This window comes from Lutra lutra, chromosome 4 (genome assembly GCF_902655055.1).
Source record: "Lutra lutra chromosome 4, mLutLut1.2, whole genome shotgun sequence".
NCBI lineage: Eukaryota > Metazoa > Chordata > Mammalia > Carnivora > Mustelidae > Lutra > Lutra lutra.
In genome coordinates, this window is record NC_062281.1 from 103686205 (window position 1) to 103705456 (window position 19252).

General features: G+C 46.2%; 1 protein-coding gene across 5 annotated transcripts in view; it reads right to left on the reverse strand.

Annotated features, from left to right (window-relative positions):
• The window catches only part of ELAPOR1 (endosome-lysosome associated apoptosis and autophagy regulator 1), a 71392-nt gene that overhangs the window by 29886 nt on the left and 22254 nt on the right, over window positions 1-19252 (reverse strand). For all 5 annotated transcript variants that reach the window (XR_007126667.1, XM_047726231.1, XM_047726232.1 and 2 more), the window contains exons 2-3: window positions 7238-7358; window positions 4960-5152 (exon numbers count right to left, since the gene is read on the reverse strand). Coding sequence is in view for 4 of the 5 variants with exons in the window: in XM_047726231.1 (XP_047582187.1) it covers window positions 4960-5152; window positions 7238-7358 (314 nt within the window). In the remaining variant the exon portion in view is untranslated. The remainder of the gene's footprint in view (window positions 1-4959; window positions 5153-7237; window positions 7359-19252) is intronic.

Sequence of the window (19252 nt, forward strand, 5' to 3'; positions counted from 1 at the left end):
ACAAAAACCTGACCATGCCACTTCCCTGCTGCCCTTAGAATAGGGCACAAATCCGTACCTACTCTCTAGACTCCAGCCCACCAGCATTTGTTTGTTTGTTTGTTTGTTTAGAGGAGGGGGAGAGGGAGAGAGAGAATCTTAAGCAGTTTCCATGGCCAGAAACCCCTCATGGAGCTCCATCTCACCACCCTGAGATCATGACCTGAGCTGAAAACAAGAGTCAGACACTTAACTGACTGAGCCACCCAGGAAGCCCCTCCCTCCCTCTGTTTAATTCCTGTGTAATCCTGTGTACCAGGCATCTTAGAATAAATGTCACTTCATTTGAGAAGTCCTCCTTGACTACTGGCATCTGCTATGTGCACTCTGAGCTGTCACCGATTCTCTTCCCGCAGCCACAGCTCTCTTCCACTTCACTTACACATATTATGAAAGATTTAAGGCCACCATGGTGCTTGAGAAATACAATACAGAGGCTGCTTGGGTGGCTCAGCCAGTTAAGCATCAGTTAAGCATTAAGCCTTTGGCTCAGGTCATGATCTCAGGGACCTGGGATGGAGCCCTGATTCGGGCTCCCTGCTCAGCGGGGAGCCTGCTTCTCCCCTCCCTCTCCTTCTGCTCCTCCCCCCTGCTTGTGCTCTCTCTTTCTGTCAAATAAATAAATAAAATCTTTGAAGGAAAAAAAAAGAAATACAATACAGCAGAAGCCTTGGTGTACACCCAGTAAATCTCAAGCCCTTGACTACCTTACTCCTTTCAGCCAAGTAACCACTTTCTGGAATATGGTCCTTATCATCTCCATGCGGTTCTTTACCCTTTTACTAATTACAGGGATTTCTAAACAATATGTCCTATGATCATGTTTTTCTTGTTTTTAAACCTCACATAAATGGCATCATACGTCTGTATTCTGAAACTTGCTTTTTTTGTTATTTCAATATGATTGTGGGATTCATCCATACCCACACACAAAGCTCCTTCTTCATGTTTGCTACTATCTAAGCTACTATCAGAGCCTTGCATGGCTCTGACGTATTTACTTACCCATTACTTGCTAATGGACTTTTAGATTGTTTCCTTTTTTTTTTTGGCTATTGTACATACTCTGTTCGAGACATTCTTGTACCTCTCCTTGTATGCATGTCTGAGGGGGAAGTTGAGTGAGAGGGCATGTGAACCTCCTACTTTACCAGCTCCTGCCACAGTTCTCCAAAGTGGTTGCTATGGATGTGCCCCTCTTGGCATGTGAGAATATTCCTGTTGCTCCACAGGCTCCCAAAGTTTGGAATGGTCAGACTATAAAGTTGTTGTCAATGTGATATGGTAGAAGATAACGGCTTCTTGAGCTTTAAATCTCTTTTCCTTGATTATTATCGAGGTTCACCATCTTTTCTTTGGTTTATTTGCCATTTGGCTTTCTCCTCTGGTCATATTCTAATTCGTCTTTAATTTATTTAAGTCTTCTTTAATTGTCTGTCCTCCTGGCTGGCTGACAGACTCTGTGAGGGCAGAGGTCACCCTTGTCTTGCTCACATTGTTGCTCGGGCACCAAGCGTGGCCCTGGCAAACAGGAGGGACTCGGGATTACACAGGTGGGTGTGGAAAAGGGTGACCAAAGATAAGTCCATTATATCATTGTTTGGCCTGAGACCAGCCCAGGCAATTATTAACAGTGGCCAGTGAAGGGGACCTCCAATAGTCCACTGGATTCCCCCTGAGTTTTTAGAATAATAACAGTTCTTCGACGATGTTATTCTCAAATGGAAGCTTATCCAAAATACCTAAGCTGAGCTCATCCCAGACATCTCCCCTTAACCTAACAGTATTGATTTCTCCTGTTAAAAGAGACAACCCTTGGGGCGCCTGGGTGGCTCAGTGGGTTAAGCCGCTGCCTTCGGCTCAGGTCATGATCCCAAGTCCTGGGTTCAAGCCCCGCATCGGGCTTTCTGCTCAGCAGGGAGCCTGCTTCCTCCTCTCTCTCTGCCTGCCTCTCTGCCTGCTTGTGATTTCTGTCAAATAAATAAATAAAATCTTTAAAAAAAAAAAAAAAAAGAGACAACCCTTAGTGCTGATGGGCTCCATGGCGTTATCTATAAATAACTCCCAAAGTGAGATGAATAATTAAAAGGATGCCGTCAGTGGGCTACATTTACACAAGGCACCACGATTCTGGGTTCTGTCAGAGCTGTCTCTGGTGCAGATCATTTCCTGTTCAATAACAACACATGTTGATTGATTTCTAGTGCCAGGCATTACTCTAAATTCTTCACACGGATCATTTCATTTAATCCTCACCACAGCCTAAAAGAAAAAGACCACTGGTTGTTTTGTTTTGTTTTGTTTTGTTTTGTTTTAGGATGAGGAAATTGAGGCACCGAAGTGATTAGGACACTTACCTAATCACACAACTAATCACATAGTAATCAGTCTCATAAGTGCCGTAAAGAGAAATAGAAGATGAACAGTGTGTATGTAATGGGAATCTATGGGGCCAGGTTTGGCAGCTCCCAGGAAGTGACTTTTAGGCAGAGACCTGAGGGTAAAGCAGGAATCAGCCGAAAGAGCTGGAGGAGACTGTGTCCAAAGAGCTGGGCGGGGAACACCTGGGTGGCTCAGTTGGTTGAGGGTCCGGCTTTAGATTTTGGCTCAGGTCATGATCTCAGGGTTGTGAGACGGAGCCCGGCGTTAGGCTCCTTGCTGGGTGTGGAGTGGGCTTGAGATTCTCTCTCTCCGCCCCTCCCCCTACTCATGCATGCTGCACACTCTCTTTCTCTCTCAAATAAATAAATAAATAACATCTTAAAAAAAAAAAAAAAACCCACACACAAAACAAAGACCCAGGAGGGAAGGAGCATGGTTGCCAGCGTGGCTGGATCCCGGCGAAATGGGCGGAAGGCAGAGGCTGCACCAAGGCAGGGCCATGCAGGCTGTGGCAAGGTACTGGATTTTATTCCCAGAAAACAGGAATCCGTAGAATATGGAGTTTTGAGCGGGGAAGTACTGCGGTTGGCTCTATGTTTTAAGTAGATGGGTCTGGCCACTGATGGCCAGGGGCCCCACAGAGGTTGGAGTGGAAGCTGAGACCAGCTGGGGGTGCCCAGAACAGGCAGGAGGCGGGCTCTGGTCAGGGTGGAGGCAGTGGGCATGGATTCAGGTAAATACTCAGGTGAGCAGAAAAGCCAGGCACTCGGTTTCTTGGTACTAGTTCCATGACCGCCTTTCTGAGAGCAGTGTGGAAATCACAAAGCCTCTCTAGGTGCCCATTTCCTCTCTGTTTCTACAGAGAAGAAACATCCTTTTCCCCCCTCCCGGGGATGTCTTGGGCTCCCTGAAGATCCAGGTCCTGAAGCCTTCTGTGCTATGGAAACACAAGTTGTTATTAACCGGCCCACATCCTGTCTTGCTGAGCGGTAATGATTTCTGGACTCTCAGTGAGGTCCCGAGAGAGAGAGAAACCCTTTCTTCGTGAGGGTAAGAATTGATTGAGTGAGCGAGGCCTGCACCTTGTTTGGGGTCAATCACATTCTCTATTAAGGCGCAAATGGGTCCCCTTTCAGCTTTAACCCTCTCTGGCTCTATCTCTGCTGCCAACCTTGTCATGCAATGATTCTGACACAAATATTAAATTCTAAAGTGACATTAAAATTGGACCATAAAATGCCTGCTGCCTGGCTCTGATAATGGTGCTTCCATAATTTTTTTTCTCTATATTTCTTATTGAGAGAATAGGAGACATTGGTCCCAGTTTTAGAAATGGGAGGGGTTTTGGTCCCAGTTTTAGGAATGGGAGACATTGGTCCCAGTTTTAGAAATCCAAGTATAACACAAGTGTAAACAATTATTAACTTCTTTTTATCCTTTTGATTGCTTGGGTATAAGAGAAACTTTCATGTACTTTTCTCCCATCTTCTTTTATTTTGGGGGGGGCAGAGGGCGAGAGAGAATCTTAAGCAGGTTCCATGCTGAGCGCAGAGCCTGAAGACGACTTGGGGCTCCTCTCACAACCCTGGGATCATGACCTGAGCCAAAATCAAGAGTCAGACGCTTAACTGACTCAGCCACCCTGGTGGCCCTTGTCCCATCTTCTTTGTCAATACTGAACAAGGAGCAGTGGGTGACTGTCTTTCACATCTGTACATCCCTCCACAATTCTCCTGTAAGAACCCAACATTGCCTTGCGTACACTACATGTTCCTTAAGAATGTCTGCACGGGGCAGTAGAAAGTTTGGGACTGGGTCTGCATTCCAATGTCACAGGTTTGAAGCTGGGTAAAAAAGCACAAGTCACTTAACCTCTCTGAGCCTCCTGTTCCTCATGTGTGTGAAGGGAACAATAATACCAATTTCAGAGGGTTCTTGTGAGAATTATAGAAAGTAATATAGGGAAAGGATTCAGAACAGTACCTGGCACGTAAAAGCCGCATCATTTAATTCTTGTTCCTGGGATTAAATATCCACAGCTACGAGAAGGATAGCTCACCAGTTCCCAAGGAACCTGGGGCTGGTCCCCAGGGTCTTAAGGGGTTTGGACCGTCACTGACCAAAGCTCTGGTCCTAGCCTATCCCCCGCAACCCATAAACACCGGTTGGACTGGCCCGTTTTAGGAGTTAGCACCAAAGCCAGGGAGATACCTAAGGCTTTGCACATTGTGTTGCACTCAAGTTGAGGAAGTTTACTCCCGATCCAAAATCCCATGGTGGAACTCCAATTAGGTTTTGTTTTAAGTGGACTGGCCACTTAACCCTTGTCTACCTTATCCCCTTATTGCCTCCAGTTTTCCACCTTTCACAAGTGCCTGTTAGTCACCGGTAAGTTTGGATCGGTAAAAGTCTGCTGAGGTGGGCGTCATGTCCAACAGTCCTGTGGGAAGTGGCTCTGGCCTCCCCTTGGCTACTTGGCTCCCTTGTTTCCAACCTCCCCAGCCCAGCACAGGGGAAGGGAGAGGAGGAGGCACTCACGCAGTGCAGTTTTCCATGGACTCAGTAGTGCTGTCCTCCATCTCCATGTTGGTTGAGAGGCTGGCAAAGCCATGGGGCAGCTCATCCCACTCGTCGAACCGGATGCCCGTGCCGAGGGAGTAGCGGCCCTCGGCGCACGGCTTACAGGACTGGTCCTTCATATCCAGAAACTCCCCCGCTTTGCAGGAGAAGGCTGGAACACAGAGCGGGGATAAGGGCAGGGTGGTGAGACTCCTGCCACCCCAGGAGAACTGGGCAGCTTGTGGGCACCTGAAAAGGGGGAACAGAAGATCGAGATCTAGGAGTATGCCCCACAAAGATTTAGAACCATGGCACCTCTTGTATGATTCCATGTATATGGAATGTCCAAAATAGGCAAATCCACAGAGACAGAAAGAAGATTTGTGGTGCCTGGGACTTTGAGGGGAGAGCATGGGGAGAGATTGCTTGTGGATGTGATGTTTCTTTTGGAGAAGAATTGGACAAAAACTACTGGACTTTACACGTTTGAGGGTGAATTTTATGACATACAAATTATATCTCAATAAAGCTGTTACTAAAAAAAAAAAAAGAAAAAAAAGATTTAGGGCTATGGGAACTCTGCCTTGCTGAGGGACCTTGGGCATATCCATGACATTTCCTAAGGGAAAGCCTCAGCTATTCTAAGAACTCTCCAGTAGAAGATACCATGGCCTCTCGTGCTGACCCCTCTGAATGGTGCCCAGCACTGTAGCCATGAATTTCCCCCTTGAGTCTTTGGCCTCTGTCTCCTTTCTGGTTCCACTGCCGCCATGTTGGTTGGGATTCTCATGCCTATTAACTCAACTACTGCAGTGTCCTCCTACCTGGTTCCCTATTTCCTGTTTTTTGCTCATTCTGTGGTCAGAGGTGTCTTTCTAACACACTGATATGTACTATTATTCCTGTTATTTAAAAAAATCATCAGGCACTCCCCCTTTGGTTATAGAATTAAGCTCTCAGCCAAGCATTCCAAGTCTTCCATAATTTCCCCTCAACTTAACTTTCCAGCTTGATCTCCCCCTACAGGATTTTCTCCGCCTCAGCCCCCTCCGTTACCCTCCCTCTGTTGCCTCTGCCCCAGACCACATGTTCTTCCCTGGGTGTGTCTGGTGTTTTTCCACCTGCAAACTTTTTGCCCAGGTGGTCCCCCCAGCTCTTCCTGATCCCCAAGCATCCATCTGTAACTCCCATTCTTCTTCACCCCATATTAACACATCGTATTGATGTGGGCCTTCCACAAGGCTCTGGGCTCCAGGGACAGTGGCTCAATGATGGGCACAGACATGGCAGGGGCTCCACTAAGTTTTGCTGAAAAAAATGAATGGAGATGTGAATGTTTGCTTCTTCTAGAAGACTGTAGGCATCTGAAGGCAGAGACTGGGCCTTAGGTCTCTTCGTGGTTCATAGCATGTGCCCATAGGAGGAACTCAACTGAGTTGGCTGAGTTACCTGAAGATGGCTCATTTGTTAGCATTAGTCACACCTTGGTCCTGCTCAGACCTTAGCAATATCCACTCATTAATTTAACAGGCACTTGCTTGCCGACTGAACCAGACACAAGGCAAGATTTTTTTTTTTTTAAAGAATTTAAATGTCCCCAGTCTCCTTTCCAAATCTTCAAGTATTCCTTGACTGTAGTCCCTATTGTTACCCCCTTACATTTCTAGAAAGAACAGTGGAGGGGAAAGAGCTGCCAGCTGTGGGAAAGTTGGGACAACAGAGTCACAGAGGTGGGGACAGAGCTGCAGACAAGTCACCACCTTCCCCACTGCACAGGCAGCTCCATGGCAGGGGAAAATTCTCTTCCCTGAAGCGACGCCCAGTGCATTTTAAAGATCTGTCTCTGCAGAAATTCATCTTCTCTGGTTTCCTTTTCAAGAACAAAAGCAAATCACAGTCTTTCCTAGGGACTGATTGTGGCTGGTGAGCGTAGATTGGAGAGACCTGCCCAGGCACAAAAGCAAATGGATGTGAACCAAAAAAAAAAAAAAAAAAAAGATCTGAGTGGCACACAGCTGGAGTTGCTCATTCTTTATCCCCTGATGGGATTTCAATTAAAAAAAATGAAAATAAAGGCAAATTTAGATGCCCAGTTTGCAGCCATGAAATAACATTTCTGCGCCAAATCTCAAAGGGGTAGGGGGTTAAACGAGGGAAAAATCTGATTCCTTAAGTCAGTGGCACTGTCGGGGAGGTCCTAGCTCCGATGCCGAGAGGTTTGGGGCAAAGGCCAAGGGCGAGAAGCAGGACTGCTTACAGCACTCAGTGCCCTTGACTGGGTCAGGGAGGCTGGTGCACAGGCCCGGGGTGTGCGGCACGGCGACCCTCCACCTGGATCCTGTGCTGTCACACGCGGTGTACTCGTAGTGGTACTCGGACTACAGGGGAGACAACAAAGGGCAAGATGTGCATTAGCAGGGATCAAACATTCATAGCTTTCCACCCACTGCTCACCCAGCGTGACGGCTACTGACACTCGCCAATGTGGTACCACGCCAGACCCCTGCCTCCACCCCGCCCAGCAGGGAGCAAGGATCGTGGTGGCTACTGACTGGCCAACATGGTACCACACCAGCCAAACACCCCCTTACCCCCACCTCTTCCCAGGCAGTGAGCAGGGATGGTGCCCAAATGCTTGTTAGGAAGCCTACAGGAGCTACAATGACTTGGATCCTTCCTCTCCACCTGGCCATGGTCTAGTCCTTAGAAATCCTTTCTGTGTGGTGACTCTCTTGGCCGTTGTTTTTAAGGAATGACCTGATAGGCAAGAGTAAGGTGAGAAGGGAAGTTCAGAACGGGCTAGAAACAGGTGCAGTTTTTCTTGTCCCCAACGATAGAATTATGAGCAAGTTCTGGTCCCTGGAACGTGTCCAAAGGATTGTCACAGAAGCTGTATTTTCTTGTTCTTCATACTCTCTTCTGCCCAGAAAGACTCTAAATCCCTCCTTGCATTTTATGAAAACGTCATTATTTTCACCCAGGCAGCTCTCATTACCGGAACCTGTTCATACCTAATTTCTCTGTGTACTGGGAAACTCACAGTTCATTCACTTTCCTGAACTAAGTCTAACCTAAATAACAGCCACTACAGCCTAATCAGGCATTTCACAGAATAACTAACAACAAAAATAATAAGAAGCACTATGTGGGAGGAAAAAAGACCACCATAGATGCATCCCACGCCCTTAAACATTTCTTCCTCTTTTAAATCTTATAATAAGTGACAGACCACAGGATTAACGTAATTTTGGCTCTGTCAAGTATTTTATAAGCCGCCTTTACCTAACTCTATATCAAGTGCCAGAGTACTTGGTACTATAGTACCCATAAGAAAAATAGGTTTACTGTCCCCCTTCAACCCATCTAAAAGAATGACTGCATACCATGTGTAAATGCAAGGAGCAGAGACTAAAAATGAGATGTTTTTTAAGTTTGCTAATCTAAGAATGCATCAGAACCAAAAGGAGAAAATTTAACCTTTTGGAAGAGGTAAACACACTGCATTTCATCTGTTCTAAGATGCATATTTCACATTTTAACATCTGTGAAATCACAGCTGACGTAATGAGAAAGCACTGTGTCATATTTTTTGTAAAGATTTTATTTATTTATTTGACACAGAGAGAGATCACAAATAGGCAGAGAGGACGGCAGAGAGAGGGGGAAGCAGGCTCCCTGCCAAGCAGAGAGTCCGACGTGGGGCTAGATCCCAGGACCCTGAGATCATGACCTGAGCCGAAGACAGAGGCTTAACCCACGGAGCCACCCAGGCACCCCCATGTATTTTAACTGATAAAACTCTCCTCTCTTTGCGATACATAAAAATAGTGGGTCTTAGAAGCAATGGCATCTCAGATTTGTGGAAACACAGTGAACGTGTTTTCTCGAGCTGTCGTTTCAGAAACTTAAGATTGTAAGAGAACAACTTTATTTCTCTCTATTATACATATTTACCACATACATATTTTATGTCCAGCCATTAGAGTTACTGAGTGTTGTGTCCAGTAGGGCTCAAGATAGCAACACAAACTCAGCATTTTCATCCACAGGGAGAAGATGTAGAGAAGGGGGAAACTGGGGGAACTGTGAGCGTAACTTTTGATGAGAATCTTTGGCTTTGGGCTTAGATGTCAGTGTCATCTAGGAAAGAAAGAACAGCAGGGTGGCAATCCTTTGTGTCCTTGGGCTATTGTCTCTCTGGGTCTATTTTTCCCCATAATTCCAGTCTTTTCCTTATCTCAGAAGATGCTGAGATTAGCAATTCCAGGTCTAAAAACGATACTCCCCAAAGGGTTTTCCTACAAGAATGAGAGTTAAAATCCACAGCGTGTAAATTAAATGCAGAATTGAGTGAACTGGGCAGAAAGGATTCGATATTCTGCCTGTAAGCATAATTACGCTGGTCATCTGCATAGTAATTTTAGAGTTCTCAAACATGGTCTTATTTGATCTTCAAATTCCCCATAAGGCAAGCAGAGCAGGAATGTTTCCCTCATTGTACAGATGAGGAAAAAACGAGGTGAAAGGGCCAGTCCCAGCTCACACAGCAGGTAAGTCACCAAGCTAGAACCCAGGCCTTCCCACCCGAATCCACCACCTTCATACGTCCAATCAAACACAATTTCCCACTGGGCCAAATTTAACAGTCAAATCTAAAAATTAAATAAGGCAGTGATGGCTGTCTGCCAACAGCCAGACTTGCTTCTGAGGCCTGAGAATTGGTGTTAAAATACCTAATCTGTTCGGGCAAATCATTTCAGTTCACTTGGACTGCATTTGGCTTTCGGAGATACATGGGCCAAGTCTGTTTCTCTTCGCTGCCTTTCATTTGGCGTCCCCTGGGTCTCACTTGGGTGGGAGGTTTGCTGGGAAAATGGTTGATTCCAAGCCTTAGAAAACTCCCCTTTCAATATGTGCTAATTTACTTTGTGTCACTTGGGGATATTTCCACCATCCAAGGTGGTGGGTCTGCTGCAGCTGTTTCAAATCTGAACTGGGAGACTTCACCATTCAGGACATAAGCTTAGACAGGCAGTTGAATCAGAGGCATTAACTGACAGCACTCCTTGACTGCAGTCAGCGTTCCATGAACAAATCAAGTTTACTCAGTGATCTGTCCTTGGAAGTGTACAGTCTACGTAACATATGGGCAAAGGAGACATACAAATATATTTGGTATGTGTGTCCAGCACACAATTCCTTGCTCTCCATGCACAGTGATATGACACATATCCAAATCACAAAATTGTTTTTTGTTTTTTTAAGATTTATGTTTATTTATTTGAGGGTGGAGAGGCAGAGGAGAGAGAGAATCTCCAAAACATTCCTCGCAGAGCATGGAGCCAGACACAGGGCTTGATCCCACAGCCCTGAGATCATGACTTGAGCCAAACCAAGAGTTGGATGTTTAACCAACTGAGCCAGCAAGGTGCCAACCCCTCCCCCGCCAAGTTATAATTTTAAATGGGCCACAGTAGGCAGTGGCTTCAGGAGAAGGGTAGGGTTTGGAAATAAGGGGTGGGCACCTTAGTTTATCTGCCCTTTCCTAAGTCATCCAGCCACATGGTGTACTCCTGGGGAATGTGAGAAAGAAGAAGAAAAGAATCCCAAAGCTGGAATTTCCTTGCTCAAATACTGAGCTATCTGTTGGTAAATGAAAATGATGCCAAGTGAATTAGGCTAGTCACAAAAGGACAAACACTATGTGATTCCACTTGGATGAGGTACCCATACTGGTCAGATTCATAGAGAGAAAAAGTAGAATAGTGGTTGCTGGGGGTTGGGCCCCTGAGTAGAATTTTGGTTTTGCAGGATGAAAGGAGTTCTGTCAGTGGATGGTGGCGATGGCTGCCCGTGGGAATGGACTTAATGCCTGACCTGTACACTAAAACTGGTCAAGATAATTTTATTTCAAAGATTTTATGTATTTATTTGAGAGAGTGGGAGGGAGAGGGAGAAAGAATCTGAGGCACACCCCATGCTGAGCACAGAGCCTCACATGGGACTCAATCCTATGGCCCTGAGATCATGACCTGAGCTGAAACCAAGAGTCAGATGCTTAACCAACTGAGCCACCCAGGTGCCCTCAAAGTGGTCAAGATGATTTTATGCTATGTGTATTTCAAGAAAATTTTTCTAGTTTAAAAAAAAAAAAAGATTATGCTACAAGAACCTGCCCAATCTCTGACTTAACCTATTAAGTACACCACAGAGTAGAAGCCTATGATCTGGTAAAGAAGCATATATATTGGCCAAGTTAAAAAGACACCAAGAAGGAGGAGGGGAGGAAGGGGCGGAAGACAACAGACAGAGTGGCCATGATGACCGTCTCACTGGATACGCCCCCAGCCATGGCGGTCCCCTGGTGCTTATGTGCTTTCTACCGACATCTGTTTGAAAGCAGCGTGCTGCAATTCTGCAAATAAAGAGTAAGTGCCAAAAAATATTGTTTTTCAAACATTCTGCTCTTTTGGAATTAAAATGTTTAAACTCTGGAAATACTGTTCACTTGGAACACGTCAGGTCTTCCACATTCTAGGAATGTGGTGTTCACTCATTGCTCATTCAACATGTAGTTCCTGAGGGCCTCTTCTGTGCTAAGTTCTGAGGAAGCAGTGATGTCTGAGACAGTCTCAGCTCTCAAGGAGTGTAGATGCGTCCATGGTGGGGAGTGTGCTGGCAGGGATGGGGCAGGGAGGAGACAGGTCATAAACACGTACATAGGTAGGCTAATTTCTGCTCTTCCACCACTCTCTACAATTAATTATCCTTGCACGTTCTTCTTGCCCCCACTTTCTCCAGAGAAGGTTTTGATATCTGTTATGGACTGCTTATTTGTGTCCCCTGGTGAAGCCCTGGTATGATAGTATTTGGAGGTGAGGCCTTTGGGAAGTAATTAGGACATGAGCCTGGAGCCCCCATGAAGGGATCAGTGTCTTATACGAAGAGGAACAGAGTCTCGTATAAGAGAGGATACAGTGAGAAGAAGGTTATCTTCCCAGGAAGAGTGCTCTCCCCTGACACTGGATCTCCCTACATTTTGATCTTGGACTTCCTAGCCTCCAGAACCATGAGTAAGAAACGTTTGCCTTTGAAGCTACCCAGTCCACTGTATTCTGTTAGAGCCGCCCAAATGGACTAAGACCATGTCTAAGGACTCTGGCAAAGGCTATAACACATCTCTGACTCCAACTTGACACTAACCATGCAACCACACTGTTTCTTTTTCAACTCACAGTGGTTCAAAAGCCATGACAAGGCCAGACACCACAAACGTGAACTCACTCCTTACTTAGAAGTAACTAACTAACCTCTGTGACAGCAGAGCCGAGACAGAGAGGTTCGGGCAGGACTGTCAGAGGGACAGGCACTGGGTGATCGGGTGGCTGTGAGGCCCATTGCTCCTCCAACCTTCTTCCTGCCAGGGCATTTCCCCAGGCCAGCTGGCCACAGATGCCGGCAGCAGGCGACCCAGACTGGCTAGTAAGTCAAATAGCTGGTCCCCGAGCGGGGCCTGCTAGGATTGACATGTGTCCAGAGTCCCCAGGATCCGGAGTTGCAGAGGTCCCTGGGGGGAAGTGAGGGCTCAGGGCGGTGCTAAGCCGGAGGTCCGAGGGACTGACTCGTCTGGGCCTCAGTCTTTGCATTTGTAAACTAAGAAAGTTGAGTTTAGGCCTTTTCTAGATTCCTTCTGCTTCCGGTACCCTATTCTTCTATGACTGGAACCCGCACGGTAATCAGTCCTCTCTTCCACTGTTGCCCCCTACCTCCTTCAAAATGGCTCTGCTCAGTTTTTAAAATAATTATCAAAAAAATCCATGTTCATTGCGGAAAAGATGAAAATACAGGCTACAATTAAAATGATAGTAAAAAATTTTTATTTTAAATAATAAAATGAGGGCGCCTGGGTGGCTCAGTGGGTTAAGCCGCTGCCTTCGGCTCGGGTCATGATCTCAGGGTCCTGGGATCGAGTCCCACATCAGGCTCTCTGCTCAGCAGGGAGCCTGCTTCCCTCTCTCTCTCTGCCTGCCTCTCTGTCTACTTGTGATCTCTGTCTGTCAAATAAATAAATAAAATCTTTAAAAAAATAATAATAATAATAAAATGATCGTAAAAATCGACCACAAGCCCAAGCAAGTAGAGATCACTACTTTAAACGTACGATTACATTTCTTTCCAGAGCCTTTTTCTATACGTGCACATGCATTTCTAAAAAACAAAATGAAGATAGTACAGTTTGGAGTTTCGTGCTGTGGCTATTTTGTTTTTGTTTTTGTTTTTTGTTGTTGTTTTTTATAATTTTGGTCACAAGCACTTTCCCGTGTCTTTAATGGCTGTACCACAGTTCCTTTAACATTGAGTTTTATCCAGCTTTTTCCTTATTTTAAATAGCACTACTATGAAGCCTTCTGTGTACCTCTCATTATTTGATTTGGATACATTCCCAGAAGTGGAATTTACTAGGGTAAAGAGTATGAGTTTCTTTAAGGTTCTTGATCAGGGAAGGAGATTTCTAAGCAAAAACAGACATCTCTAAGTCCTTTTAATTTATATTTTTCTTTTTATTGTCAAAAATGTCAACTATTTACTTTTTAAAAACGGAATATAATGATCCCATCCCCCAGTTTCAATACTTAATTTCTGCCATTCTTGTTCATCTACCTGGACCCACTCCACATTTATTCCCACCTACTCCACCCTTCTGAAAGTTGTTGCTATTTTTTTACTTTTAGGTAAAATTTATACACATTGGACTGCACAAATCTTCACTGTTTGATTTAGATAAAGGGCTACACCCAAGTAAAACAGTGTCAGGGTGAAGAACCACAGCAACGAGGTGGGTGGGGGGGTGGATACCTCCCCTCCACAGGCAGGATAAGACGGAGCCCAGCAGGGGGTCTCACCCCTAAATCTGAGTATCACCAAGTCACTGTTGCATAAAGCCACAACCACCCAAGGAAGCAGGAGATAAACACAATTTGCGTTTGTCTTGGCTGGGATAGGACCTGTGTCAAGAAACAGGTTCTTTTTTTTTTTTTTTTTAAGAAACAGGTTCTTAAGTAAACCCGGATTTTGACTATAGGCCCTGGGTTCTGGAGGAGGTCGCCTCCTGCTCTTTTCTTCCTTGCAGGCTCATGCCCTTCTCTCACCATCCTTGAAAAAGCAGATCCTCTGGAGAGAATCTCAGGATGGAGGCAGAATAGGCCAGGCAAACACCCTAAGCTTGATCGATAGTTATTTGTTGACTCAGTAGCAAATGCTTCTTTGCTTGGAAAGCACCTGACTCCGATGGGAACAGATCCCATTAAACAACCCTGACTATCAAGGGGACACTAACCTTTTCTGGTAGGGACAGCATATAGAACATGGGAAACCACAGAGAAATATCAGAATTTGGGGCGCCTGGGTGGCTCAGTGGGTTAAAGCCTCTGCCTTCGGCTCAGGTCATGACCTCAGGGTCCTGGGATGGAGCCCCACATTGGGCTCTCTGCTCTGTGGGGAGCCTGCTCCCACCCCCCCGCCTGCCTCTCTGCCTACTTGTGATCTCTGTCTGTCAAATAAATAAACAAAATCTTAAAAAAAAAAAAAAAAAAAAATATCAGAATTTAAACATCAGTGTCCCAAATGAGACTTTCTCTTAGGCCCAGCCTTAGTAGGACGAACTCCTGCTCTTTGTTCTTTTTGCTTTGGGTGAATGGTCTGGCTGAGGCTCAGGGGCACAGTGACCTCAGTTTCCCATTGTGAACACAGGCTCTTTCTTATTGTTCTCCAGCCTGTCAGACTAGGGAGGGCAGCAGGACTTCTCCCTCTCTCTCTCTCTCTTCCTCACCCTCAGGAGGACTGCTAACTCAGTAGCAGTGTCTCCTGGGCCCCAGGACCCTAGACTGACCACCTCCAGGCCTCTGGTGCTCACATCTGTCTGATCTTCACAACTGCCTGGAGATCTTGTTAAAAATACAGATTCCTGGGCTTCATCCCTAAGATTCTGATTTTTGTCTAGATCTTTCTCCCCCTTGCTCTCTCCCTCCTTCAAAACTCTCTTCTATACCTTGAGACTGAAGTATTTGTCTCACTTGGAAGCAAATCAGGTAAACAAATGTCCCACAGGACAGAGATCCTTAACCTACAGCCCATGGACCACTTCCCCAATACAACGAGATGCAGAATTGCAGGTATGTGCATTTTCCTGGGCAGAGGGTCTACAGACTTCATCAGATCCTCAGAGGAGTTTGTGATCCACCACCTCTCCCCCAGCAGAAAACCATGAAAATCGGTCATAAAATTAGTAATTTTAAAATAACTATTTCGTGGAGTAAAGGCTGTTCACTTTTTAACAGGGGGCTGAAATACTTTAAAGTCAAGGATTTTCAAATTATGATCCAGAGTCTAGGGGTTTAGAAATCTCCTTTGGAGGGGAGTAGGGATTTCCCCCGCTTGAATGAAGCAACCCTGTGTTGTTGGCTTTTCCTAAAGTTTTACAGATCTGTTCTCCTCAGTGAAGATATTGTTTTAACCAAAAGTTTCACATCCCAGACTCGGGTTGAAGGAGCAAATGGCTCAAGGTGGAATTGCAGGCACCGAAGCAGACTCAGAGTCAAGGATGTCTTTGTGGTCTTCCTCTAATCATGCTTTTAGTCAGGTGTTTCCTCTCCTTGCACAGCCTCTCCCCAGAACAGGCACCAGACCCAGCAGCAGCCAAAGCAAACAGACCCCAGGCAGGCTGGCCCCCGTTGGCTGTCCTCCATCTGTGTGCTGTTGCCTAGCAACATGGTGTCGGGAGCCCTGGGATTCCCGGTCTGAAGGAGTATGGGGGAGCCCTGGACTTACGCTGCCCCTTCTTTCAACATTTTCTATTCTACTCTGGGTTTTCAGCTTCCATGTTGGTCAAAAACAACAGAGATGGTGCTTGTTCACCCTTGCAGGACCTGCTCTGCTGGTCTGGCCATAGACACATTGGATCCTGGATCTTTACAGGATCCTGGGTCTTTACACCCAGCTGAGGCACTTTGTGCCGCCATGCCCTGGGCCAGGTAGGATCCTGACCCTGCTGTCCAACCTGCCTGGAACCTGAGCTGCCTGTCCATTTTGGGCACAGCCTTGGCCTGAGGGCTCCTGGGAGACACTGACAGGGCAATAGAGAGACAGATTTGGTGTGGTGATGACAGCCACCATTAGTGAGCACCTACGAGCACGCTCTGCTCCGGGCTCTGGGCTGGTCACTTCACATTCCCTTTTAGCCCCCACCAACGCCCATGATATTATCCCTACCACTGTGACCTCCCTATTTACAACTGTAATCCCATCCCCTCCACCCCACTGATCCTCAAATCCTGAGTGACTTTTTTCCATACATTTACCACCTTCAAACACACTTTGTAACTTATTCATTATGTTTCTTGTCTATTTCTGCCCCATCCTCACTCCAGAATCAGATGCAAAACTCCATAAGATAAGGTATCTTTATTTTCGTTCACTAATGTAGCCCAAGTGCCCAGGACAGTGCCTGCCACACAGTAGCTATCAGTAAGGATTTGTTGAATGACTGCATGGTGGGGAAAAGGTAGACTCTAGAGAAGTTCTGGAGCTGTGCAAGACACTCTTGATTAGAGCCCAGAGATCCAGCCTCTCACCTTGTCCTGGCACCCCAAACTGCACAATCGGGGATCAGTTATTAAATCTCCCTGTGCCCACAAAATAGGGATGACAGTGCCCTGCTAAGATGATTTTTTAAAATTAACTAATTATTATTATCTATTTTTTAAATAGGCTTCACGCTGGGCCCAAACCCACAACCCTAAGATCAAGACCTGAGCTGAGATCAACAGTCAGTCGTTCAGCTGACTGAGCCCCCGGGGGGCCCCACATTTTATTTTATTTATTTGTTTGTTTATAAGATGATTAAGTAGATCTCACCCATCCACCCAAACTGAATAACAGCAAATTCTCGGGACAATTAGGAGATGATATTCAGGAAAGCTCTTTGTAAACTGGCTAACAAAAGAAAGAAAAAGGCAGCGGCTGCCATGACCCTGCCTGGAAAGAGCTCATGGAGGGGGTGCCCCGGCTCGTCCCTCCTCTTCCTGGCAATAGGGCTGTGAGAAGGAGACATTTGTGGCCTAACAGCAATGATGACAGCAGGAGGTAGACCCCCCTCCTTGGTTCCCCTTGCTGTTTACCGCCTGTCCCAACTCACCCTCTGATTCCAGTCTGCTCATACATATGAAATAACATCTGTCCTTTTCCCTCTTTTTCTTCCCCAGCAACAACTCCCCCACCCACCACCAAAGCTAATCTCTCCAGGAGAAAGGCTGGTCGTTGACATTTAGATACTTGGTAACTCCAGCCAGCCTGTCAGGTGCAGAGAGCTTTTCCGTATTGCTTATAAACATCCCTAGGATTGAAATGGCTTTGTCGCCAGGAAACAAAATGTCCCTTTATAAATTCCAATCCCTCTGATAGCTGAGAGCTCCGTACACACATCTGTCTACAAGGCATGGCTTGATGAGATTATGTTTCAAAGATGCGCTTTTCTTGGTTTTTCTAATGAGATCAAAATGTTCCATTAAATTTTTTTTTACCTGAGCTTCTAATCACGCATGAAAGAAACAGGGCAGCGAGGTACTGGCCTGTGCAAAACTCTCCAAGGACACCGTAGTGTTCAAATGTGTTAGCTGTTGATGACGGAGAATTCAAATACGGAGGACAGACTTCCAGCCTGGAGAGCCAGGTCAACAGACAGGGCTTCTGGAATGCCAATGGAGCAAACATATCTGATCGGCTGGGACACCCCAGTCTTCTAGAACACTATTTCTTAATCTGGGGCTTAAGAGTCCTCAAACTCTTACCCAGCAGCACTCACTCTGCATCTTCCCCTCCACGAGCCCCTGGGACCCACCAGCCTACTTTGTACGTGTGTGTTGATTTACCTGTTTCTGACATTTCATATAAATGTAATTATACACCTGGTGGCCCTCTGTGGTTTCGGGGTTTGTTTTGTTTTGTTTTAATTTTATCTAAGCAATCTCTACATCCAATGTGGGGCCTGAAGTCATGACCCCGAGATCAAGAGTCTCCCACTCTACCAACTGAGCCAGCCGGGGAACCCTAATAGGCAGTTTTTGCATCTGGCTTCTCTTAATCAGCCTAGTGTTTTCGAGGTTCTTTCATGTGGTAGCACGTATCAGTACGTAATTCCTTTCTATGGCCCAATAATGTTCCATTGTATGGATATACCACATTTTATTTACCCATTCCTCGCTGGGACATTTGGGATGTTTCCACTTTTTGGCTATGGTGAATAATGCTGCTATGACCATCCGTGTCCAAGTTCTGGTGTGAATGTCTGTTTTCAGGTCTCTTGGAAATATACTTGGGAGTGGAATTGCTCGGTCCTACGGTAACTCTATGTTTGACTTCTTGAGAATGGCCCAACCACCTCGCATAGCTGGCCGCACCGTTTTCTATTCCCAGAAGCATGAAGGTTTCAGTGACTCTGCACCCTCGTCAACACTTGCTTGTGCTCTGTCTTCGCAGCCACCCTAGCCATCCATGTTACCTCTTAAACGTATCCAGCACTACTCCCAGCACTACTCCCGGCAGAACCCTCCCTCCCCATTAGGACTGTGTCTAGATGTGTGCTACGTTCACTTGCTCCTAGCAGGAGCTCCCCACAGCTGACTGTGCTCATCTGTCCCCGACCCCACGCTCAGGGACACTGATAGCTGGACACCGACTTGGATGGGAGCATTTATACCCTGGAAATCAGCAAACACGATAAAACAGGGTTTCCCTTCACCTTTTTTTTTTTTTTAAGATTTTATTTGTTTGACAGACAGAGATCACAAGGAGGCAGACAGGCAGGCAGAGAGAGAGAGAGAGAGGAGGAAGCAGGCTCCCTGTGGAGCAGAGAGCCCGACTCGGGGTTCGATCCCAGGACTCTGGGATCACGACCTGAGCCGAAGGCAGAGGCTTAACCCACTGAGCCACCAAAACGCCCTTCCCCTCACCTTTGAAGAGCAGGTTGTTAGACCTCGACCGGCACACCGCTAACAGAATCCCTGTATCCCTAATGCCACAGCGTTCTTGGCTTTGCTCTTTCCCTCCACTTGCAGATCCTTCCCTCTGTGTTTGCATTTTCTAGTTCAACTAAAATCCTAGCCTTTCCTAAAGCTCAGTTCAAATCTCTTAAACAAAGCTATTTCTGAAGTTTCAATTGTCTTCATGGACTGATGATTCCAAGTTTACACCTTGAGCTCAGCCCTTCCCTGGAGCT